This window comes from Bremia lactucae, linkage group LG10, assembly GCF_004359215.1.
Source record: "Bremia lactucae strain SF5 linkage group LG10, whole genome shotgun sequence".
In the NCBI taxonomy this organism is placed as follows: Eukaryota; Oomycota; class Peronosporomycetes; order Peronosporales; family Peronosporaceae; genus Bremia; species Bremia lactucae.
The window spans coordinates 533,929-559,319 of NC_090619.1; the positions used below are offsets into that span (position 1 = coordinate 533,929).

The 25,391-nt window shown below is 46.5% G+C and overlaps 2 protein-coding genes across 2 annotated transcripts; one reads left to right on the top strand and one right to left on the bottom strand.

Moving 5' to 3' along the window:
* Positions 1-3,296: 3,296 nt before the first annotated feature.
* CCR75_009572 (uncharacterized protein) lies at positions 3,297-5,203 on the top strand (the record flags this gene model as incomplete). Its single annotated transcript, XM_067967611.1, has 5 exons — positions 3,297-3,679; positions 3,767-4,049; positions 4,136-4,492; positions 4,577-4,768; positions 4,833-5,203. 5 exons carry the CDS (start codon positions 3,297-3,299, stop codon positions 4,872-4,874), a joined length of 1,257 nt encoding a protein of 418 aa, XP_067814922.1. The 3' UTR covers positions 4,875-5,203.
* Positions 5,204-12,771: 7,568 nt separating this feature from the next.
* Positions 12,772-13,315, bottom strand: CCR75_009573 (uncharacterized protein; the record flags this gene model as incomplete). The annotated part of the gene is made up of 2 exons (XM_067967612.1): positions 12,772-12,938; positions 12,979-13,315. The coding sequence occupies 2 exons, from the start codon at positions 13,313-13,315 to the stop codon at positions 12,772-12,774; spliced, it is 504 nt and encodes a 167-aa protein (XP_067814923.1).
* Positions 13,316-25,391: the final 12,076 nt, after the last annotated feature.

Sequence of the window (25,391 nt, forward strand, 5' to 3'; positions counted from 1 at the left end):
CGTTTTACGTCTGGTTTTTGGCGACATGTGTTCGAGCTGCTAGGTAGCAAGCTCCACATGTCGACCGCAGATCATCCCCAGACCGATGGCCAAACAGAACGTGCCAATCGGGTCGTGGCGGATGTCTTACGCACTATAGCAACTCCCAAAGAGTGGAGCAAGCAATTGCCCTTTGTGGAGTTCGCTATAAATAACAGTGTCCACGCCAGTACGGGTGAGACACCGTTTTATATTAACGGACTGCGCCATCCTCGGACGCCAGTCTCGTTTGTGCGCAGCCCGAGTCTTAGTGGGGGAGGGCCCCTCACTATGCTCGGTGCGAAAGAGGGACATAGTTTCGTCAATATGACGATGACCCATGAGGGTATCATCTCAAAGACAGAAACTTGCCCTAGTGACCCTGCCAGTTTAGCAGTGGTCAATAAAACTACGCCTTATGACCGACCTCTTGGCGGTATCATAGGCGAGTTTGATGCTAAAAGCGTGAGCGAGGCTCAACGCTTTGTGGATGAGCGATTAGCCATCACACGTAAAGTCCGTGACGCAATGGCAAGCGCACAGGACAAGCAAAAAGAATATGCGGACCGAAATGGTCGCAAAAATAATGAGCGTTTTAGAGTGGTTCTCAATGTACTATTAAGTACTGCTACCCTACCTAAAAATGCAATTTCTGTACTACCTGGAGATACTACGAAGTTGTTGCCGCGTTTCATTGGGCCCTTTACGGTGGTAAGAGGTTGGAGACGTAAATTATAGGCTCACCCTTCCCCCGTATATGAAGACGCACCCGTATTTTACGTGGGGCGTCTGAAACGGTATGTAGATTCAAATGCAGTCACATATCCCCATCTGGCTAAGGAAACCGATGGTGACGCCGACTGTGAGTCGAGCATCGTTCGGGTGAGGGGGACGGTGAAGGCGAAAACTATCAGCCGACCAACTCCTCCCTCCAAGAACCGGACTTGGAGAGCGAGGGACATCACGCGAGTAACGCGGATCCCTCAGCATTATCCGTTCAAAGAGGTCCCAGCGAGTCTTCAGGAGTTCATAACCCTGACGAGCCTTCGCTCGGACATCAACGAGATCCGAGGTCAGTCGCGAGACTTGACCCTCGAGATCCGCAATACGTCGTTCAGCAGCGCTTAACGCATGACACTGAACGGACGTAGGTAATGCAGCCGCGAGTAGGTGGGCGAGATTGCCACTCCTATCGGGTGCCACCTGCACTGATGGATGCGGGTGGGAATCAACGCTTCCTTGTTGGAAGGTTGCTTGCCCACCGCTCCGTGAGGCAAGGGTATCAGATCCTCGTCCAATGGAAAGGTTACCCGAAGAGTTATGACTCTTGGGAACCGATCGATACCCTCCGTATTGATGTGCCCGGCTTGGCGGCTGCCTATAAAAAGAAGCATTAGCTGAGGCTTCTTCGCTAGTCTCAAATGGACCAGCAGAATTAGCGTAGTGAGAAGAAACAGGGTGTACAGGAGCGCCCATGATTTCAATCGCAATCAAGCGGGCGAAATTAATTCGCTGCGGCCGCTGTTTCATCGCATCGGAATGCGGATGAATGCGGCGCAGGAATTCCGCCTCGTATTGGTCGGGCGTCTCAGTTGAACGCAACGCGACCGGGATCGGGAAAATACGCCCAAGCGATTTTCCCTGATCCCTCCATGATTAAAAGACGCCATTATAATAATGTGTGTCTCCAAGAGCGCGCTCTAGGAGCGACGCTCTTGGCCCGTTTAAACGTGGCCATTTAGAAGGAGAGGGCATCTTTGGAATGCCACCCGTCACATAGCCACTTTATAAACGACCGGCTTGTGACACCGACTGAGCACGTTCACGTGTCGTCGGCGGAGCTTTAGGCTCCGAATCCTCTATGTCAGAACCTATATGAATTATGGTCTGAGCATAAGGCGTTGTGGTAATACCCAACGGAGAAGCGCTGCGCCTTTATGGGCAGCGCTCTCATTACCTGTCGCTGCGATTTCCAGCGCAGACGACGAGACAGCATTCGTAAGTGCTGCTGTCTCCATGTTGTGAGCCATGAGAGAAATTTGGATGGACAATAATGCGCCATCATCCTTCCGCATGAGCTCGTTGTCCGCATCACTACTATGAGGTGACGGCAACGGTGTCGACTCATTGTAGTCGACTATGAGCGACGGATCAGCATCCTCACTGTTAAAGTGGGATGGATCCTTAAGCCTTGTTAAACGCGACAGCAGCAATGGCTGTCGGCGTTTCGACTAAGGCACTAGACGCGGCCGGCGAATTAACGCGGCGCGTGCGCTTAGTGTGAGATTGAGTGGGCGTCTTCGATGACGACCCACCAACGTGGCCCCTTTTAGGTGGCATCTTTGGCGCCGTGTCTGGAAACACGTGCGCTAGAGTGATTGAGTGAACTAGCGACGCGTAAAGCTGCTCGCAGTTTTCTCTCCTTTTTGATGAATTTTAAAATGTAAATTCGTCCCTAAAGGGGGGATAGTGTAACGGGCTAAAGTTGCCCCAATGTTACACAGTCCCCGTTAAGTACACTTGGTGTACTTAAGGAAATGGTCAATTACTAAATAATAGTAATTAGCCCCAGCACTCGGGTGTGGTGCACATTTGTGACCAACCCTGTGATGCACATGGGTGCATTCACATTAGGAGGGATGACGCCCAGCGTCATCCGTGATGACGGCTAGCGTCATCCGTTACGCGAGGTATCTAGAAGGATTCGCTCGCAATACATATAAAGTGTTATCTATAGAGATGACATTTTAATTGGTAACAATAGGTATTTATATTTAATACGATTAAATATAAATCAGTCTGAAAACTACTTCCTACTTGATAAGTGCGCATGAGGAGCCGGATAACCGCTCCCGTGACGACTCTTAATCAAAGTACTTAGTGTGTTGGGTGAGGTCGCTAACGCGCCCACCACCCCAACTACCTCACTGCACGCAAGAGAAGCAGGTTAAACCGCTTCCTCGCTGTGCTAGGGTAAGTGTCTAAGTAGAGCGTGGCCGCATTACGACGTGGTCGCCTACATTTGTAGTCCCCAAACCCAGACCTTCGACAATCGATTATTCAAATGGCAAAAGCCACTTCAATCTGCCTTTTTTCTTTCTCTACATCAGTCTAGCTACGGTCCAACAAAAGCACACTTTTCTGTACACGTCATTTAAATTTTCAGAATACCGATAATGGAGATTGAAAGCTTCACTTTTTTTGCAACAGTTGGAAGTCGTAATTTTTATTTTATGGCAATATGACATGTTCAGTATTGCCACATGCTATTTGCAACAATGAAGCGTATAGCAATTAAACAGCAGCCATGGACTAAGGATTCAACTGCACGGCGCCAAGCTACATTGGCTCTGCAGAAAAAGGCCCGTCGCGATTTAACAATGCATGCGCGGCACCTTGCACTGCATGCAGAATATCTTTATCTCGATGGACGTGACGAAGATACGCAGCTTGTGAACAATGTAACGTCTGCAGCATCCAAGCGCCAAAACCGAGAGAACCGCGTTAAACAGCGACGCGAGCACTTTTCCAAGCAATTGATGACGCCTGAGTGGCTAGTAGATATCCCTTCCGATATTAATGGTAGCGGTAGCACTTATGGCGAGGGCTGGTACGTGCTACCGCGCCCCGAAGGCAAGCGTTGCCTTGTAGTAGCCAACGGGTATGCTTTAAGTAGTAGACACGTTTTCGAGGTGAAGGCTTATCATTAAAGATCGTTTATTTGATTGCGGTATGTCATTGCATGTAGAGGCAAGACGACTGCGCGGACCCCATCCGGGTGTATCCTCAAAAAATTTCCGTCAACTCTTCCTTGTGGCTCATATAAAACCAACAAGTCGACTGAAGGTTACTGTATCCTCGACTGCATCTATCAAGAACAGGATGAAACCTTCTATGTACTGGACGTTATGTGCTGGAAAGGATATTTGCTTTACAATTGCACTAGTGAGTTTCGTCAGTACTGGATGCGCGACAAGTTGTCGGAAGAATCAACGGCATCGGTTTCATCGGCCAACCCTTTTCTTATTTTGGTCAGTAAAGTTTTTGAAAATGCAATTCATGCAAAGTGGTGGTGGTGCAAATAATATTTTATGCCAATTGTGTTGGGGTTGTGCAGCCTCTTCCGTACTATGAATGCGATCAAGCAGGTATCATGACCGCATATTCCACGAACTACCGATTTGTTAAGTCAGTACAGGATCGATTAGGGACTGTATCGCTAATTCATAGCCAAATTAGCGCTAATTTAAGCTTGTGTCATAGAGATGGACTCCTATTCTATATGAAGGCAGGCCATTATGAGACTGGCCTGTCACCACTGGCTCTGGCTTGGAAGGATGCCCGTACAAGTCGCTTTTTTATCATCTCTTCGAAGCCGTCGATTGTGCTTCGCCTCGAGCGTGGCAACGAGTTTGTGACGCTCGAATGCATTGTTCTTTTTGCCTGTGATCAAGACTTTATCCAGCAGCAGGAGGTTAGTGAGGCTTTCTACTATTTTGATATGCGACCACATCGTACGACTTAAAAATTGCGGGATTGTTTGTCTTGGCATTTGTAGCTGAGTGATGGAGATCTAGCATGCTTCAATTTCGAACGGCACAACGTTGATGGTAATCGATCCCCGTATTTAGCAAATTTGACGTTTGTTAAGCGGTGCTCCCCACAGCGGGCCCTTCCGGACAGCTGGACAAAGATTCTATTTCAGCAAAAGGCGCAATCGGGTGGAATTACGATCGAGCGGATTTTGCAGGTAAATGCTTGTGTAAGTAAATGCAATGCACTTCTTACAACCAAAATTATTTTTGCTGCGCAAGGCGTCCCAAAATTCGATTACTCAGATTGAAATGGAAGCTTAAAGCTGGAAAAACATTATTTGAGAGCTTTCGTGATAATGTGGTAGGTCTTCGATCTTGCTGACTCTGACTTGTTCGAGCATGTTTCTTTAGTAAAGTGGCAATTAAGCTTGCTGGCTCCGTTGTTGTTGAGTCCATTGATTAAGTACATTCTTAAACGGCGTTAAGAAAACTTTTTTTTGTCTATGTCACGCATATAATCTGGCGGCGACCACATTTATTACCCATAATAAATGGGATTTAAGTAACTAACTATTTAAAAATTAGATAAAAGGTATTTTACCCATACAGTAAATGTGGCACACATCGGTTGTAAAACCGTTGTTGTGGTCCATTACACCCTCCCCGAGTGACAACATTCGCTTCATTTCCTCTTTATGGTTGGAACCTAAACAGCTAACCGTTTGGTTGTGTTTTCCATTCCTTTGTCTAATGACAATCAAGCGTGAGTCACAGACTCGAGCACCTTCCTCGATGAGGGAATGGTGGACTTTGAAAGTCACTCTCAATCAGAGAAGGAGGAAAAAAAGCGGCGTTCGCTCACGCCTTCTCCTTCGGACGAACGTCGGTGAGCCCCGAATCCGTTCCCAGAACGTGGTGCCCCTGATGTCTTAACTGCATTGAGCAGGACACGGGACCCTGAGTCCAACATCATTACGAATCCGCTCGATGAAGAGCAAGGGCAGATAATCCTCCTAGAGGAAAGAGCTCGCCGTCAAGCTGCCGAGATAGCGAAAGCTAAGGCTCATAGTGAATATAGATTCACTCCGCTTAGTGCGGACGAGCGTCTCAAAGAGATAGCGGGTCATAGCTTGGCCATCTGGATCTCTGATGACTCGGCGAGGACGCCGGAGGAGATCGCTGCTCGCGACGCTCTTCACGAGCAATACCTTACGCCGAAGGTAATGACGCGAAGCCTATCTGACGCGTTTACGTGATCAAGCCTGTGGGGCTTCGGTGACCTCCATGAGGGAAATTCCGATCGTTTTGTTTCCAAACGAAACAAGGAGTGAAAACGAAGTCTCATTTAAGAACTGGGTCCACCGGGCCCGCCGCCTTCGTAATACTTGGAATATCAGAGAGTCTACGGATAGAGGTGATGTACATTTGGAACGGAAGATTCGCTTCGACTTTGCTAAGCTTAAGGCCAAAGGCCAGTTACGTTCGGCATTTATGCCACAAAACGAAGAAAGGCCTAGCCAATTTTAGTGCTTCGGTTGACCGTGCAACCAAGGATCGAAGCCGCACTGAGGCTTTAGATCCACCTAATCCCACGTTTAGTGGTGGGAAGCGTCGTTTGACGCGAGTTGACCCTGAGCTTGGCGCTCAAAAGCGTCAACGGCGTACGGGCAATCTTGCCGAAGAGGTACCTCGAACTCCCAAGAGTTTTCAGAAGAGGGGTACGCTAGCCACTTCACCAGATACTGGTATTGACTCTCACGACGACGTCGCTTTAAAAGTTTCTCCACATAAAACTGAAGGTTCTCCCGCGCATCAAGCAGCGCGGGAGGGGACCGAAATTTCGGCGGAAGCATTTGATGCTCTACAGCACGAGGTGCAACTTCTTCGTGAGGTCCTTGCTCGGGTTGAGAGCTCTTATGAGGCGGTTTGGGCCGTCTTTCGACGCTGGAGCGTCAGCAGCTTCGTTTAGAGGGCCAGTTGGATATCCTGGTGAGGATGCAACAATCTGCGGCACGACCGCCTGTCTCGGCGGAAGCGCCTTCAAGTCCACGTGGGAAGGATCCCGATATGGCTTAAGCAAGCCAACGTAAAACACTGGGTGTGCACGCAGCTTGCTGGGAAGGTTTAGCGTATAAGCTAGGCCCTTCGTGGCCGTGACGTAAATGGTTCAATAAAGCGCGGGCGCAATTTGGTCTTAAAGACCGCGGAAACCAAGTTGGTAGGTAGGTTTTTAGCGTTTAGTAAAACTCGGTCTCCGACCATATAAGAATTAATACAGCTTCTGCCTTTGGCATCTGCTTGTTCTTTTTGTTTGTATTGGCTATCAGCCATCGTACCCCTTACATGTCTTAAGACACTAAATCGCGTCGCGAGAAACTCGCTTACTTCTTTCCGAACAGTAACAGGGCTGATATCAGCAAGCCTATCGGCCAATTCTCCCCCACCAAGCCCTGAACCACGCAGTGGTATCGTTAGTGGAACGCGCGGGTGGGTAAGACCGTTTATATAGAACGAAGTATAGCCTGTAGAGGCATGAACAGTGTTATTTAACGCAAATTCCACTACTGGGAGCATGGAGCTCCAGCGCTTTGGTGTCTGAGCACACACGCTGCGTAAAACGTCTTCAATGATGTGCAAAATTTGCAATTCCATTCTTCACGATTGACACGTTCAGTTTGACCGTCGGTCTGCGGATGGTCCGCAGTGGACATATCCAATCTGGTGACAAGCACTCGGAAAATTGATTTCAAGAATTTACCCGTGAAACGGGGATCCCGATCAGAGACAATTACCACTGGCAAACCATGTTGTCGAAACACGCGATCGATAAACAGCTTAGCTGTACCCTCTCCATCAATGGAATCCGTCACGGCCGCTATGGGAGCCATTTTGCTCAAACGGTCAACAAAGACCACTATACTGGAGTTACCGGCTGAATCTTTCGGTAGCCCAAAAACAAAATCCATACTAATGGACTCCCAGCATCCGATGGGAACGGGAAGACTCACCAGTGGTGCAGCAGCGTGTGCCGAGGGTTTAACCCGTTGGCACGTTTCGCATGTGCGAACATATGTGCCGAGCCATTTATAAAGTTTGGGCCACCAATAACTCTGGCTGATAAAGCCGTAGGTCTTTTCTCGACCGAGATGACCACCAAGGACAGTATCGTGTGCCTCATAGAGGATCCGGTTCTTCAAATCCTCATCATGAGGAATAACGACACGCGGAGGGTCCGTGATGTCTGTGCAATAAAGCAACGCGTCGTTATCGACAGAAAATCGATGTAACCTTTCACGCAAACGTGCCGGTATTGTAATACCCGAATCCAAGTTCTTTAAGGCTCGTAGCAGAGCTACACACTGTTCATCCTTGGCGTAAGCCGAACGGATTAATTCAGGAATAGGTGACGAGATAGTCGTTAAATGAGAAAGCTCATTATCCGGCCTGCGTGATAACGCATCGGCCAAAGCATTTTGCTTGTCGGGTTTATACTTCACCTCGAAGTTGTATTCCGCAAGAAAGGATATCCATCTGGCCATTCTCTGTGAGAGATGGGGCGACTTATTCGCCGTGCGTAATGACGCGTGATCTGTATAAATCACAAACGGCTTAGAGCCGAGCAGATGTACTCTATATTCGACGAGAGCATACTTCATAGCAAGTAACTCTTTGTCATGAACTGGGTAGTTCATTCCGCAGCTTTGAGCTGTCTAGACTCGAACGAAATAACACGTTCATGCCCCTCAACATCTGTTTGTAACAGAGCACTGCCGATGGCAAAATCGGATGCGTCACAGACGACACTGAAAGGCCAATTTGGGTTTGGCAGTGCCAGAATTGGGGCATGGATAAGACTATCCTTAACTACTCGAAAAGCATTATTTTCGTTGCTAGTCCAGCACCATTATGTATCCTTTTTAAGGAGATTAGATAATGGCCTAGCCATATCAGCGTAATTTTCGCTATATTTGTGTAAATAATTTGCGATACCCAACCACTTACGCAAATACTTTTGGTTTTTAGGAACCGGCCAATCTACTATGGCTTTTACCTTAGCGGGATCCGCTCTAAGCCCTCGCTTTTCAATGAAGCATCCTAAAAAAGGAATTTCGTCTGCGCCAAAAATGCATTTAGATGCATTGGCATACAATTTGTGTACGCATGCCCTCGAGCACTGCTCGCAAATGGTCTAAATGGTTTTCCATATCCGACCGACCCCGCTCCGCACGACTATGGGCAAAAATGTCATCGAAATAAGTATGTGCATAACCTCGATGAGGGCGAAACAGTTGCGTCACTAGACGATTAAAAAAAAATGTTGCCGGGGCGTTGGAAAGCCCTTGTGGCATAACCAGCCACTCCCATAACATGCCGCTTGGGGTGCAAACCGATGTAAGCGAAATATCACGAGCTCGCATGAGCAATGGTAGTAACCATCGACTAAGTCCAATGCGCTGTACATTGTACATCCCACCATATTGTTCTGAAGACCATCCTTTCTAGGAATGGGGGTTTGTGCTGGTATAGTGGCAGCATTAAGCTTACTATAAGCATGTACAATGTGCCATTTACCATTTGGCTTTTTGACACAAAATGTCGGTATCGAATGAGGAGATTTGCTCTCTCGTACCATTCCATCCTCGTGCTTAGCACGAAAGAAATCGTTAATGACGTCACACTGCTCCCTTGGTAAAGGCCATTGTCTTGTGACACAGCATTTGGTTCCCGGAACTAAGTTAATTTCATGACGAACACCTCTATCCGGAGGTAAAGCAGATGGTGGGTTATTGCATACCACATCTTGAAATTCATTAATTAAGGAATAAAAGGGATCCGTAGGATCTTTAAGGATCGACGACCCATTTCGCGCACTAAGTGCAGCTTTTGTGTCATCCAGGACAGCTTCGTCGAGAAGTGACGATGAGTTTAACTCAACAATAGGTCGAATGACTACCATTTCAGATAAGTCACCAGCTTTTAAGGCTCGACCGCACTCATCAATAGACATTTCGTCTAGCTCTAAAAGAGCATGTAACGAGGGGATTGCTGCAAGGCTAACTTCCCCCTCAATGTTACCGGTACTTGCTCACTCGTATCACTTTGTGAGGGTATACACGCTTCGTGTCCACCCTGTCTTGGAGTGGAGACAATACGCCACTTTAAGGCCGGGACATTCACGTCCCCGGGTTTCCCAGTCTGTATTGGTTCTATACAAGACATGGTGTCTAATTTGACATCCGACAAGGAGTTAGGTAACTTAATTTCCTTATCCAGCGAACGTTCACGTGTCGCTTCACGTGCATTAGGAGGGTTTGACTCAAAATGCCCTGGCAATGACTGCCACACATAGTGCCCTGGCACTATTAGACTGCACTCACGTATCGTATGCCTAGCCTCACGTATTGACACTCAGTATGATGCCACCTCGGCCGACCATACTCGGTGGACTTAGACGTGCCACTCCACGTATCTCAGGGATATTGAACCCTTGATGACTAGGCCTTAGGCCAACAATGCTTTCAGCATTTAGTAAAGCGTTATTATAACGAGTGTCACTCGACGGAGTACGTGCCGTTCCACTTATTTCTGCTGAGTCGGGCTCAGAATTAATGTTTTTAACATTAGAGTTTATTAACTCAGACATGCCAATGTCTAAAACACTGACAGACTCATTCAATGATCCGCGCCAATAGCGCTTTTGTTGCCTTGCAAAGGTGGGTTCATGACTCTCCAAAACTTTGCTAGGAACATTGCGCGTGGCGCCTAAGGTCTTAGACCTCCAATCGATCCATGGCTCATGGTGTTCTTACTAGGCCATTCCAAGGATGAGATCATATTTCAAATTCAAATCAAGAACGAGACAGTGTTCCATACTGTCAAGTCCAGAATCTACATATACCTAACTTCAACGGAACTTTGGGAACAGTGACACGAGTCCCAGTCGCTAAGCGAACAGTAATTGTATCACCTTCATGCGCTTTAATCGCCTCAACGTATTGTTGACTTCCTTCAAGGGAAAGGCGTCGGGCATAATTGCAAGACGCTCCTGAGTCAATTGAGATTGACCACGGCTTATCAAAGCCCTTTACAGTCGCTTGAGCGACTAGCAAGCCAGGCTTGTACTCTCGCCCCGTGCCATTGAGCATTGAGCTAATTGGGGCTAGGTTCTGTTTATTCTCACCTCCTTGAGGTTCAACAGAGCCTGCGTCTTCCCCAGTAGGGCGCCCCGCACCTACTGGGCATCGACGTTTTCCCGCACCGTACCAGATCTCTGGTATAGGTCGGAGTTGAGCTCTTTCGAGCTTTACGCGAATTTTGAAGAGGGCAGACAGGGCGTAAATGTTTCGTGCTTCCGCACATATAACATCTACGGATGATCTTATGCTGTTTCACAGCTTGAAGAGCCTCTTCTCCTTCCTCAACGAGGCTTAAATCCATATGTTCCGCTCTATTACACGGAACCCATGTGCTCGAAGAGCTTGTTCGGTAGACAGGCGTGTTAACGCGAGCAGACTTAATGTCAAACTCGGCGCGTAGCGCTATGGCAACTGCCTCTTCGAACGTAGCCGGATGAGATCGGAACAATTCCGTCCGGGCAACGCCCTCATTGAGACCCCCCATAAAGATGGTCACTACAATTGCTTCTTGCACTGGGTCTTGATCCACAGATGCAATGAGAGTTCTCAACTCCTGGACAAAGTCCCCTAGGGTTCTTTCACCCTGTAGAGTCGCTAGGAGCCGTGCTCGCATGCGAAAAACCTGATCAGGCGGTGCAAACATACTCGTCATTTGCTGTTTCAGCGAATCCCATGACGGAAAATCGTCGTTTATGGACGTGCTGCACGATAGTGCCCACTCCATGGCTCTACCTCCAAGTTTGGAAATGGCCATAGCTACTATTTGTCGCTCTGTCAAGAACAAGGCGGAATCAATGGACATTTCCATCTGCTTAATCCAAGAAGGGAGATTTCTCCCTCTTTTCCCTCAAATGTTTTCACATTTATAGTTAGAGGGAGAGCCCTCGGCTCTGAGTCAGGTACAGAGATGTACCGGGTTGGCATAGATGCCGCTAAATGGTCCTGTACCTGACCGATCAGGGAGGCTTCGTGCATGCAGGACCTCTGGTCCGTGGGAGATAATAAATTCCTGGTGCTCAAGCCCGAATAAGGTTTTGAGCTTGTCATAAGCGGCGCGTTGCGCTTCTGACAATTCTGGAACCTCTTACATTTTCGTGAGAAATTAGTCTTTTAAAGACTCAGGCGTAGATTGACTACAAGTACTACCAGGTGAAGCGGAGCTACCTCGCTCCTAAAGTTAGAGGAAGACTTTCAAACTCAGGGGTTCGTAGAACCAAGTGGCAACTCGTGCCCAAGATGATATACCTTAGAAAGGCTTCTATCTCTTACAAATCAATGCGCAAGCCTTAGGAAGGCACTTAACGCTTTAAGATCAAAAGAAGAACTGAACTTTGTTTAATTATTTAAATCTAAAAAGCTTACCCTAGCTAATTAAAAAGATTTTGGCCGCCAGATTTATATCTGGCGGCGACCACATTTATTACCCATAATAAATGGGATTTAAGTAACTAACGATTTAAGAAATAGATAAAAGGGTATTTTACCTATAAAGTAAATATACCACAACAACGGTTCTCCAACCGATGTGTCCCCCATTACAAAACATACAATTAAACATTTGCACTACTATTCTTTGGGCTCCGCTCGTCATTACAATAGTAGCGAGCATGATGCCGAAATATGCTTTCCAACGAAGCACACACTCACCTTCCTTGAGTCGCGCAAGTATAAGGGAAACAATAAAGTATTCCCATTTTTCCAATTGAAAGCTACGTATATTAAACGACACTTCAATTAATTCAATACTTGGCGCAAGTAGAATTACTATAATGCTTCCTCCGTACTTAGGATGTGAAACGCCGTTACAACGATCGTTAAAATGTCGATGATTTCAGAAGATCCTTATGTAGGAGAAACTATTGTCCAAATGATTCATAAGCACTTTGGGTGTGAAAAAAAACAAAAGTACAATAAAAAAACTCCGATACGTCATACTCCGCTAAGTTATAACCTCTAATAAATTATGAAAAAAATATGGATCAAACATCGTTCTATGGTGACTAAGTTATAAAGCACAAGTTATAATTCTCAAAGGATCAAAATAACTTTTTAGAGGTTTCTTATCACTGGCTAGCCAGGTGTCAGTGTTTACTGCTGGAGATTTTCACACCGGACAGCGTTTTGAATTCTACGTAGCTGATAATGTATTGGTGTTCAACAGGATCTGCTGGATTTAACATTGAAATCACCACAGAAAGCCCTTTTAGCTTTTCATCGCTTGTAAACTCGACTGGTTCCTCCTCCTCGGCTTTATCATTAGCATGCAAACCATTATGATCACTAATGACGAGGCTTTGCGATCTCATCATCACTCAGAAACACATGCTCTATACCACTTTCATCAGCATTTAACAGCAATTGAATCGATGTTGGATTTCGCAAGGGCAATCTCTTAAGAGCAACGGTGAGGTCCTTCTCAACACGCTTCTCTTCAAATATCAGAGATAGGTCGCCTGTTTCATTGTCAAACAATATGGTGTGTCCTCGATTGGTACTTCGAATCCCCGTCGGTGAAAGGCACCACCTCATTGCGGTCGGTCCAACAAGACAGCTTGCATGACTGGCGTATTTTCCACGAGTGGTTGAAACGGCTTGATGCAGATATGCGTGCAGCAAACGCAACATTTTTCTGCTAAGGATAATGCACCTACGCATAGTTTGGATGGGTGCTCACTCCGAGTGTTGAAGTATGCCTGTTGTCAGTATTTAAAACCCAAGCTGTTCACCAAATTTGCGATTAAAGCAGCGAGGTTTTTGGCATGCCCGGTAAAACTGTGGAAGTTTGTGCGATCCATCGGCACTGGCGGTGAGTGCGGCTATGATTTTAGTCTTGTCCTTCTTAGAACCCGCAAGAATCTGCTGGGCGATGTTGGTGCCTGGCACCATGCTGTAAGAAAGCCTAGTTTCGTCCATATTGTAAACATCAGCTGGACCGTAGACAGCAATACGAGCTCACAATGCCGGCATTGCCGATTCAATGGCGCCATCATCAGCTGATCCGGCTGCACCATGAATCCTAATACATTTTAATGTATTGCGGTATAATTTTTTTTTGTAGGCATTCATTAAAAAACTCAATTCTTCATTCTGGTATGTTGAGCAGCTCTGCAAATCGCTGACTACGCATTGATGAGATTGTAAATGATAAAGACATTTCGATGTTGACACTGCAGAACCTGGAAGGAAAGTGCCTCCTCAAAGATCAGGGAAGTTCACGGTTCTCGGACACTTCGTACTCATTATTTTTCTTCAAAATCTTTGTAATGCTCGCTTGTATTGGAGCGATGTGAGGCAAAATTTTGCTCTGGTCCATTCTGCAATTCCTGCTTGAGACCCGAAGGGTTGTTTTCTTTCTAATTACAGATTCAAAAGCGCTGCTCGTTGGTGTAACGTAGGGCCATATGATGTCATAGAAGTAAGATATAAATTTCGTCAGGAGATAAACAGTTTTTAATTAACAAGAATGGAGGCGCAAGACAAAACTAGAAAACTCCATTTGCTTTTGATTTTCGCATTTTCACAATCTGAACAATTAACCCACCAAATGATATAATAATGAAAATATTTCCTTGGCTAAAAAAATCTGTCGCGGAATTCAATTGACGGGAGCGAAGGGCGCTACTTATTGGCTAACTCCAATGAAGTTATAAATTATGGTAAGTTATAGAATTGGGTCCAATCGGGGATATAACTTAGTAGAGGCTTTACCGTAGCTAAAATAATAAATACACCAGTTTTGGCTAACGGTATTTTTTTAGATAACTAAAGAAGTTATTAATTGCGATGTATACATGGCTCCGCGGGATGGTGGGGTCCCATAGCATTTAAATCACGTAGGAAGACTACAGCACAAACGTACTTGCGTTTTATATTAGCTAGTAGCTCACTTTCAGTTTCATATTCACCTAAAACTTACTTTTAAACTGAAGAGAGTTATAAAAAATATTTTTGAGTTTTATTCAAAATTCATTCACAGTACTGGCCACGAGCCACATAGAAGTCTTCTTGTGGATGTAACGGGGTGTCACGTGACATAAATATTGTTTCCTATAAGAGGAATTTAAAAAATGTTTTTTTGTACAAAAGGAAACAAATTAAATGTTATTTTCTACTAAAGGAGTAATAAAAAATATTTTCTATAAGAGAAAACCAATAAAAAATGTTTATATCCTTTATTAATTTTTACTAAATAATTTAAATGTTTCCAAATTTGGTAAAATTGAGACAGCAAGACAATGCTTCTGTTGTATGGTTGATCTAAGTTAAGAAAACGCCAATCATTACAAGACACGATTGGGTGGTACGCTGTACACTGTTTGATATTAATATGACAGAGTCAGCAGATAGAAGATCGTTACGTAGATACTAACATATAAATACAGCTTGGCTTTTTCTTTATATTAGTAACGACCTCTAGTAGCTTAGACTTCTTAGCTACTTGTAACCTAACTCTGCACGTTAGTGTACGTGAAGTAATCGAGGCACCTCACCTTCACTGTTATCATTGAAGGTTGACTGGTACAGATATCAGACCTAGCGAAGGTGCCCCGATACACCTAGTAGTACTTCGTAGTCGTTCAACGGCCTACGCCGTTCTATCCAACATGGGCATGTTGGATAATACAAGGAGAGACTCTTTGAAGCACCTCAAAAAGGCCGACACTTTCGTGTCGACCCAAAAAGCTAAAGATTGATTTTTTTAAGTTTTATGCAGTCGAGAACGACTCCTTGCTAAGATGGTTCGCCGAATTGAACGGCGCGATTGAGCTCGTCGCATCGTCATCGATGCGACGAAATGATTTTTGGCATGTCCAACTTGGCAGGACGTGCAACATCTTGGGCTTTAGGACGCAAGCTTCACGACCCATATGTGTTTGGGTATGAGGTCAGCTCAGGAAAACGTTTGAGACGCCAGGTGCCGGATTCTTAGCTCAAGCTGAGCTAGGACTCCATTCTGAAACAGGCTTTCGTTCATTCTGGGGCTTATCGTCCAAATATACGACAAGAAAACGGGTTTCCAGAACTTTCGGACCTATCGTAGATGGAGAGCGATTAACCTCGATCTTCAAGTTAGAAACGATTGCAAAGATGCAATCGATGTCAAAATACAGGGCACTACGCCTTTGAATGTGATGCCCCACGCCCAGTGCCTAGAAACACTAAGAGAAACGATCGACCTCCCGCTAAAAATAGCGGAGGACGCGGATCCGACGCTGTTGTGAAATCGCAACGGCGAGGCGGATCGTCAAACAACAGCCGGGGTCAGTAGGTGCGGAGTGCCCTACTGAATCAGCAACGTCAACAGGCGCATCGGTAACAGTTAAGAAACGTATAGATGGTATCCAATAGACATTAAAGGTAAACAGTACGATGATGATTTCGTCGCTCTGAATCTCGCTGCGCAACCACAGCAAAAGTCAGCTCGGAAGATCTCTCCACAAAAAATCTTGAGAGAATAAGTTTCCAGGAATAAATCCCCAGAAACCTATGGTCAAAGGTTCGCCAGTGCCTTAAGAAATCAGTTCCAAATAAAAAATTGAGAGATTGATTTTTTCAGTAAGCAACGGATCAAGTGTAAATTTATACACTTGATCTGATAGCGCCTCCAAATTTAGCTTCGGATATAACTGAATTGCCAAAGCTGAAACCGAGACGGCTTTTGCAGTGGCAAAGTCAAGCAGATCTGTGTTGTTGTCACAGATGACAAGTAAGTGGACGATATTTGGTAGCAGTGCAGTAGTATTACCAGAGAACAAACCGGTTTTTAGCAGCTTATCGATACCAATCCTGGGAGTCCTTGACATCAAATTCTTTATAAAAGAATTTGATCGAATGCAAGGATGTATTCCCCGATTTTGTACCGTGCGAGTTGCCTAAGAATAAAGAGACTCGGCACGAAATCGACCTGATACCAGGTTCAAGTTATTGTGTGGGCGATCGACAAGTTCTTTGCAGATCACTTAGCAGCAGGCCACGTGAGGGAATCAACCTCCTCGGATAGCTCTCCGACCTTATGTGTGCGTAAAGCAACATGAGAGTGGCGGGTTGTGCATGCGTTCAATTATTTGAGCGCTTCAACGGTACCGGCTCAGCTGCCGATAACACGAAAAGATGTAATCATTGATAGTATGTCAAGGGTATTATTTTTTCGTCAATGGATGATGGATGGCTGCTATAAGATCCTTGTGCGTGGACAGTATATCCCGCTCATAGCAATAAGCAACCCAAGCGGAGTTCTTAGGAGTCGAAGTTCGACCACTCGAATGAGTGCAGTGGATCGAAAAGGGATGGGGCTTAGAAAGCAACATCCAAAAAATTTCAAAAGAGTAATGTTGCAAGGATAAGTGTTTCGTCGTCAACATTACTTGACGACGTAAGAGAAGCCTTTTCAGAAGATAACGCTCTTAAAAATTGGATGGATCACCTCAGAATTCCATGACAAATAATTCTTAAAAGGATTTTCGAAATTGAATTGATCTTCAACAAATCGATACACTTCACGCGATAGTTTAATAATTAAAAAGCCATTGCTGGAGACACACATCATGTCGTCATTGCCCCCATAATGACTTTCGTTTATGCTTCATGTATCAGTGCCACGATGCATCAATAAGTGGGCATCGTGGACATGAGAAAACTTATCACACGACAAGCCGCAATTTCTACTGGCCACGCAGTATGAGTTCGGCCACAAGTGCATACGTGCTTGCGAAGTTTTCGACTGGTGCAGTTCTTCACCCCGCGCTCCGTTACAACCACTGCCTGTTCCGACAGAGTGTTGGCAGTCCATATCTATGAACTTCGTCTTCGAATTTCCAGAAGACGATCACAAGAATAATGGTATTCTTGTGTTTGCGGATCGTTTTCTGCAAGACAATTTATCTTGCTGCAATCCCGGAGTCGAACCATAGCCAAAGACTGTGCTCGTGGTTTTGTTGACACGATATTTTGACCCCTTCGGTTACCTTGTGAAATCGAGACCCCAGATTTACGGCGGAATTTGGCAATCTGTGTTTGAATCACTTGGAAGCACAATTAAAAATGCCAACTTCTGACCCTCCGGAAACAGATGGTAAGACAGAACGCGCAAATCGTATCTTCGATGAAATACTTTGCCGATACGTCCACTCTTTTACGAGCTGGGGCGAGTTCTTGCCGATGGCAGAATTTGCCATTAACAATTCGGTGCATGCATCAAGAAAGCATGCACTAGTTTTCGTAAATCGCGTAAGCCGTTCACGTACACCTACTTTATTTAAAGGTTCCTTTATTCAAGAGGAGGGAGGTCGCTCGAGCAAAGACCAATCTCGCTCTTGCTCATCACGCAGTGACTTTGGAGCCGGGAGCACTGACAACAAAAACAAAACCGAGTCAACAGAAGAATTCCTGCTAAATCGAGAAGCAGTGGTCCATTTCGTGCAGGATTCTGTCGCTGATGCGGTCAACCGACAGGAATGGAACTCTGGCAAAAATGGAAAGCCAACGTTCTTTCATTTAAAGTTAACGATCTTTTCTTGCTGTCGACGGTAAATCTACCTAAATAAGTAGTGACAAATGTGGGCAGTAATAGCTTACTGCCTAGGTATATCGGCCCGTTCCGTGCACTGCACTCCAAGGCAATGCGTACACGACCAAGTTGCCTCGTAGGATGCGTACACATCCTATATTTTATGACGAACGTCATAGCCCGTGCCATCAGTACGAGGCTTCTCCCGGTTCCGAGTCAAACCGGCACGGTCGAAGGCTTCCGCCAAAGACTTATGGCCCCGAGTCAAAAGTTGATGATCTCAGGACAGAGTCTAGTTCTCACGAACTAGATATTTAAATTATTTTCTATAAGAATAAATATTTTTGACGAGCTGCCACCAGCTCGTTCGAAGGGACTGATGCGTCCGTACGTTCGACAGTTAGTCGACCCCAACTCACGCACGGTTTTTCAACTGTACGCGACAAACAGTCTTGACCGTCGTCGCTAACACGCGACGACGAAAACTTCATGATCGACGTCTTCCCGCAAGTGCCGGAGGATGTGATCCAAGTCATCGTGATGACTCGGGTTCGACGTATGAGGCGAACCTGATGTTTTTACCCCTCCACATCATTTGACGGATTCGAGTGGTGAGAAGCGTTTTCTAGTCGAACGCTTCTTGAACCACCGCGAGGTAAAAGGGGTTTAGACGAGTCACCTCCTTCGTTGGCGAGGGTATCCTACCCTTGCATGATACCTGGCAATCTCGTTCTAACTAATGGTGGATGTCTGGGGTCTCGTTCGACACCCATCTTCTACCTCAGAGAATCCATCAGAGAACAAGCGTCTCTTGCGCTTGTATAAGGATTGTAAGTTCTCAATCTCTTCAGGCATCTCATAAATGATGTACGTCCTCTAATGAGGGTTTATAAGGGAATAGGCCTCTTTGGGGGCATGGACTGCACCCTTAAGCAGCACCCCCCACGAGATGCAAGGCAAGCCTTCATTTTGGACAAACAATGCAGCTTGTAGCGTGCATCGGCTAACGCACCACTTCCAACAGCACCAGGCTCTTGGATATGTTCCGGTTCTTGCGACGCTTGACTTCCTATCATCTCGCTCTCAAATGTCATAGGCTCTCGGCTCTGTGCAGGACCATTAGATGCATGAAAACTTGTCATCGTCCTTCTCACTGCACCAGTCACTCCGAGCTAGGTAGGAATTTGTATCACCTGACTTCCTGTCGGGACAGTTCCAACTTCACCAGGCTCCAGGATCTCAGTAGGGCTTATTTACGTTTGACATCCCGTCTTAGACACGACATTAATTGCATAAGCCTCTCACAGGAGCACATCCATTCCGGTGTCCTGCGTAGAATTAGCAACTACGCGTGTACGCCAGTCTATCCATGGTTGGTGTCTTGCCAACTAAGGCATGCCTAGGATGATGTCATACGGACTCTCCGTACGCAGCACCGTGAACTTCTCTCTTCAGTAGAAGTCACTAAAACTGAAAAAAACGACTTCTACTTGGACTTCCTCAGACTTAACAAGCGCCGTTCGCTAAACGAACGGTCGCCTCTTCTCGCTTATTAACCTGGCAAAGCGACTCATAAATCACAGGTCTCTGTTTTAGAGCCGCGAGCTTCACAAAATTCGGTGATGCACCCCGGATCCACGAGTAGGTCATCACATGATCACAGCCTCAGCCTCGTGCTCGAGCGCTATAAACTACGAGGGTTGAGGTCCGAGCTTTTGGAATTTCAGCGACTATGCTGCCCATTTGTTCGATAGATCTGAACTTAGGGGTAGCTTCACAGTAGGGAATCTCGCCCCCACTGCGCTACTGCATTTCCCGAACCATCGCTAATCAATGCAGAAGTCATGCCTCGTGCACGCTGGTTCTTGCTTTTGCCATTCTTGTAGGGAGCCATCTTACTGGGCATCTTAGCACCAGCAGCTACTCGAGTATAGCAGCAAGACATTATATGGCCGCGCTTAGCGCACTTGTAGTTGACAATGTCTGCGATGCCCAACTCCATAAGTGTGGCATCCAACCTTCCGGCCGACGTTTTTCTTACCAAGCTGTCGCCGAGGCACTGTTGTAGGATTGCTCCAAACTAAGGCAATTTGGATTGCCTCTTCCATCGTCGACGGCAACTTTCTGAAAAGGGCCTGTCGAGATGGGCCATGCCGTAGTCCGTTCATAAACGTGGGCACCTTAATGTGTTCTGGTATCGGACCGACAATAATGGATGCCGACAGCGATCGCGCTCCCGCACATATTCTTTCAGGGATGGCTTCGCCTTTCACGCTCAAAAGAAGCGCGCCGATGTTCGGCAGCTGATAGAAAATGCAAATCTTTGTCTCAAAGATCGTCTAGAAGAAAACGTCTTACTGTCCGCCATAAGCGCTGTGAAAGCCCAATCTGAGGCCTTATCGCGCAATGGGACATGGCGTACGACACCATTCGGACGTCGTCTCCGATGAGCTGCGCCACACCGCATTGCTCCACGGCTAACAGCCAGTGAGCAATCGTGTAAGCGGTAGTCCCATCAAACTTGGGCGGTCCATCCAAATAGGTCTAGGCTGATAAGGTCGGACGAGGAGCGTCTCAACATTCTTGTCGATGGTACACACGTGTTCGAGCAGACCAAAAAGGTAAAGTATGTAAAGGAATGGCTAATCCCACGTCACGAGAAGGATTTGCGCCAATCCTTAGGGCTATTCCTAGAGCTCGAAGGTTACGTGCATATATACAGCAAGAATTATGCAGAGCGGACCAAGACCTTGTCTGATATCCTTAAATCAGATGCAATGATAAGTTCGGTCAAACGAGCAAGTAGATGAGTTCACATCAGTGAAGCGATCTCTTATCGATGCACCGGTGTTGGCATTGCCAGACACAGATAACCCAATGCAATCGGCGGCGTTGACCGTGTCATCTCTTACCAGTCCCAGGTTTTAAAAGCTGCGGAACAGAATTCCTCGGTGCATGACAAGGGGCAGTTCTCAATCAGTATGCTCTTGTTAAGCTTCGAGTACACCTGCTGGGCACCGAACCATTTGTGGTTTATATGGATCACGCATCACTGCGGACCGCAGTATACTTACTGCACGTCTCGCCTAGGATGACAAGGCGGCTTACATTCGTCTCTAAATTTAATTCTAAAGTAGAATACAAGCCGGATAACTTAAATTTCTCGGCTAACGCGTTATCGCGTAGATCAGACTTCGAGGCAAGACAATAGGAAAGTGTGTTTCGTGTCAAAAGACAGGTTGAGTCGTCAACGTTGGCAGCTATGAAGGCCTACCCCGTGACGAGCGCATTGGCTTCCAAAATAAAAGAGAGCTACAGTCAGGTCGAACATTATCGCCTGTTGTTTGCTCACGTTGGTGGATGAATGGTCTCCCTTCCGTCGCACCTGAAGGCTAAGCTTGGTCGGTTAAGCTACAACGATGGTCTGTTATGACATGGATTGTTATGGCATTTGCTGTCACCTTGTGATCTCTTGAGAATCTACGTCCCTCACGACACTGATCTCAAGTTGATGATACTACATGAGCTCCACTATGCACCATTGAGTGGCATCTGGGCCGTGAAAAGACATTCTTACGAGTGTTAAAGGAATTTTGGTGGCTACACCACTATCGATGGGTGGCCAACTGTATTCGCTCCTGCAAACAGTGGTAGCGCTTAAAGCTTGCACCGCCCAGCAGTGCGCCGTTGTAGCCGCTGCCGATTCCAACGGATTGTAATTAGCAGCTGCTTTAATGGCGCACTGCTCGTTTGATTCGGTCAGCTTGGACTACATGTTTGGCATGCCACCTGACACAAGGGTCGTTGTTATTTTAGACAGACTGTGCAATATCGTGCATAAATACAATGTAGCATCACGATTTCAGGTAATGAGGCAGCATGGATCACGTGTATCGTAAACACGGGCTGCCTGAGTCAATAGTATCGAACCACGATCCGCGTTTTTTGTCGGGTTTATGACTTCATGGGTTTGAGCTGCAGAGTAGTAAGGTCCACATGTCAACAGCCGATCATCTCCAGACCGATGGCACAATAGTAAGTTCCAATCGAGTCGTGGCGGATGTATTGCACACAGAAGCGACTACTAAGGAATGGAGCAAACAATTGCCCTTCGTGTAGTTTGCTATCAATAAAAGTGTACACGTCAGAACGGGAGGGGTATCCGTTTTATATTAATGGACTGGGCAATCCACGGACGCCAGTATCGTTTGTGCGAAGCCCGAGGCTTTGTGAAGAAAGTTTTTCCTTCCGCTCGGTGCAATTGAGAAAACGGACACAGTTTCGTCGAAGCGGCGATGATTCAAGGGAGGCATCAGTCTACAGCAGAAACTTGCCCTGGTGACTCTGCCATTTTACCAGTGGTCACGGCACCTATAGGTGTCAGTTCGAAGTCACGACAAGAAATGCCTGTGCTCCTCGACGATAACGATATTCCGTTGGCAGCATCGTCTAACGGCCGAGCTCTCGGTGGGGGCATACGCTAAGAGCGTGAGCGAGGCTCAACCCTTTGTGGATGGGAGATTTCCGTATTTCCTGGTGGTACTACGAGAACTACTGTTGCGCTACACAGGGCCATTTACTGCGGTGGAATAGGTTGATGACCTAAATTAAAGGCTCACACTCCCGCCTTAAATGAAAGCGCACCCTGATTTTACGTTGGTCGTCTAAAATCGGTTAGTCCAAAAGAGATCACTTACCGGCATCCATCTAAGGAAACCAATGGTGATGCCACCCGTGAGTCGAGCGACGTTCAGTTGGAGAATAATTACCAGCCGACAAACTTCGCCTACTGTAAAAATAATTCGAAGAGCGAGGAAGGATTGTGCGCTTGACGCGAGTCTATCAACATCAGCTGTTCCAAAGGTCCAGCGGAAGTTCCAACCTTTTGAAACTCTGTCGAACCATCTAGCGAACATCGAGGAGATCCGAAGTCAGTCGCGAAACTTGACTTTCGAGATCCCCGATCCGTCGTTCAGCAGCATTCTGCACCTGAATGGAAGCAAGTTGGGCTGCCACAAGTTGGTGGGCGTCGTCTCCACTCCTAAATTTATACTAGCACGCTCTAGGAATGTTTAGTGTTTTAATTGTATGTGGTAGAGGAAACGCAGGCGGAAGGTGATGGAAAGGTGTTTAATGCGGGTCGTGTACATGAGACTGAAAATCTTTGTGTCGGTGGTTCAAATCCACCTCCAAACAAAAATTCACGGAGCTACAACTGAAATTATATGGACCTCAAATCCCGATTTAATTCTAGGAGCGACGCACTGGTTCCATCTCAATGAGGCCATTCAGATGGAGGTGGCAATGAAGTACGTTTAAGTCACATAGCCGCCTTCAATACGCGAGCTTGTGACACCGACCAAACACGATCATGTGCCGTCGGTTGAGTTTTATGCTCAGGCTTTTCTGCGTCAGACTCTCCATCGTCGATGGTCTGAACGACAGATGTTGATTTTTTAATCAACTGACAAGCAACTGCACCTTTAATGGCAGCGCGCTCATGAATGGTCGCTGCGCTAGTTGACGCAGACGACGAGACGATTGCTTTCTTGACGTGACGCAAGTTCGTTTTCGCAAAGTTAGGCGTCTTAATGTTGAGAACAATGGGAGAATTGTGAATTCGCATTAAAGCGCCATCATTCTTCCCCATGAGCTCGCTGACTTCATCACCACTTTGTGCTGATAGCAGCGGTGTTGACTCATTTAAGTCGACAATCAGCGATCGATTTAGATCCTCCCTTTTTAAGTTGGATCATCATTTGTTCCAGTTGACAGCGAAAGCAGCAGTTGCTGTCGGCGCTGCAACCGTAACACTACGCGACAGCGACGTATTATCTTGGCATACGCTTAATTTTTAGTTGTGTGGGTGTCTTTGCAGACGATCCATCAACTTTGCCCCTTTTAGATGGCATGAAGAGCGCCGTGTGGCGTCACCCTAGTTGGTGCACATACTGGTCGCTAAAAAAGTGTATGAGAGGACTGTAGCGACGCGTCGTAGACGGCTCGCTGTCCCTCTTCCTCCCGTGGACGATGTTTACAAAATGTAAAATCGTTCTTATAGAGGGGGTGGTGTAACAGGGTAACTGCCTTATGCTACGCGCCCACAAGGTACACTCAACGGGAAGGTCAATAAATTCGTGTGATTACAATTGGCTTCTCACTCGGGTGAGGTTCACATAGCGACCAATCCTTATGTATGCGATACACTCATGGGAGTTCTCATTAAAGAGGATGACGTCTGTTGTCACCTGCGAGCTGATGTATTTCGAATATAAACGCTCGTCGGGATGCACATCTGCCGAGAAGGCATCTAGTCACTGGTTAAAAAAGGTTTTATGTTTAATTCTATTTAGTATAAATCAGTCTTGTGCTTATTTCCTAGTACACGGTGCGCTCACCGTCTTTGCAGACAGACTGAGCAAAACGGTGCATTTAGCATCATACATAACATCGATCACAGGCAAGGAGGCAGCTCTCTTGTTCCTGGATCATGTTTACCGACTACACGGGATGCCCGAGCCCATAGTATCGGACCGGGATCCACGTTTTACGTCTGGTTTTGGCGACTTGTGTTCGAGCTGCTAGGTAGCAAGCTCCACATGTCAACCGCAGATCATCCCCAGAACGATGGCCAAACAGAACGGGCCAATCGAGTCGTAGCGGACGTCTTACGCACTATAGCAACTCTTAAAGAGTGGAGCAAGCAAATGCCCTTTGTGGATTTCGCTGTAAATAACAGTGTCCACGCCAGTACGGGTGAGACACCGTTTTATATTAACGGACTGCGCCATCCTCGGACGCCAGTCTCGTTTGTGCGCAGCCCGAGTCTTAGTTGGGGAGAGCCCCTCACTATGCTCGGTGCGAAAGAGGGACATAGTTTCGTCAATATGACGATGACCCATGAGGGTATCATCTCAAAGACAGAAACTTGCCCTAGTGACCCTGCCAGTTTAGCAGTGGTCAATAAAACTACGCCTTATGACCGACCTCTTGGCGGTATCATAGGCGAGTTTGATGCTAAAAGCGTGAGCGAGGCTCAACGCTTTGTGGATGAGCGATTAGCCATCACACGTAAAGTCCGTGACGCAATGGCAAGCGCACAGGACAAGCAAAAAGAATATGCGGACCGAAATGGTCGCAAAAACAATGAACGCTTTAGAGTGGGTGAAAAAGTACTATTAAGTACTGCTACCC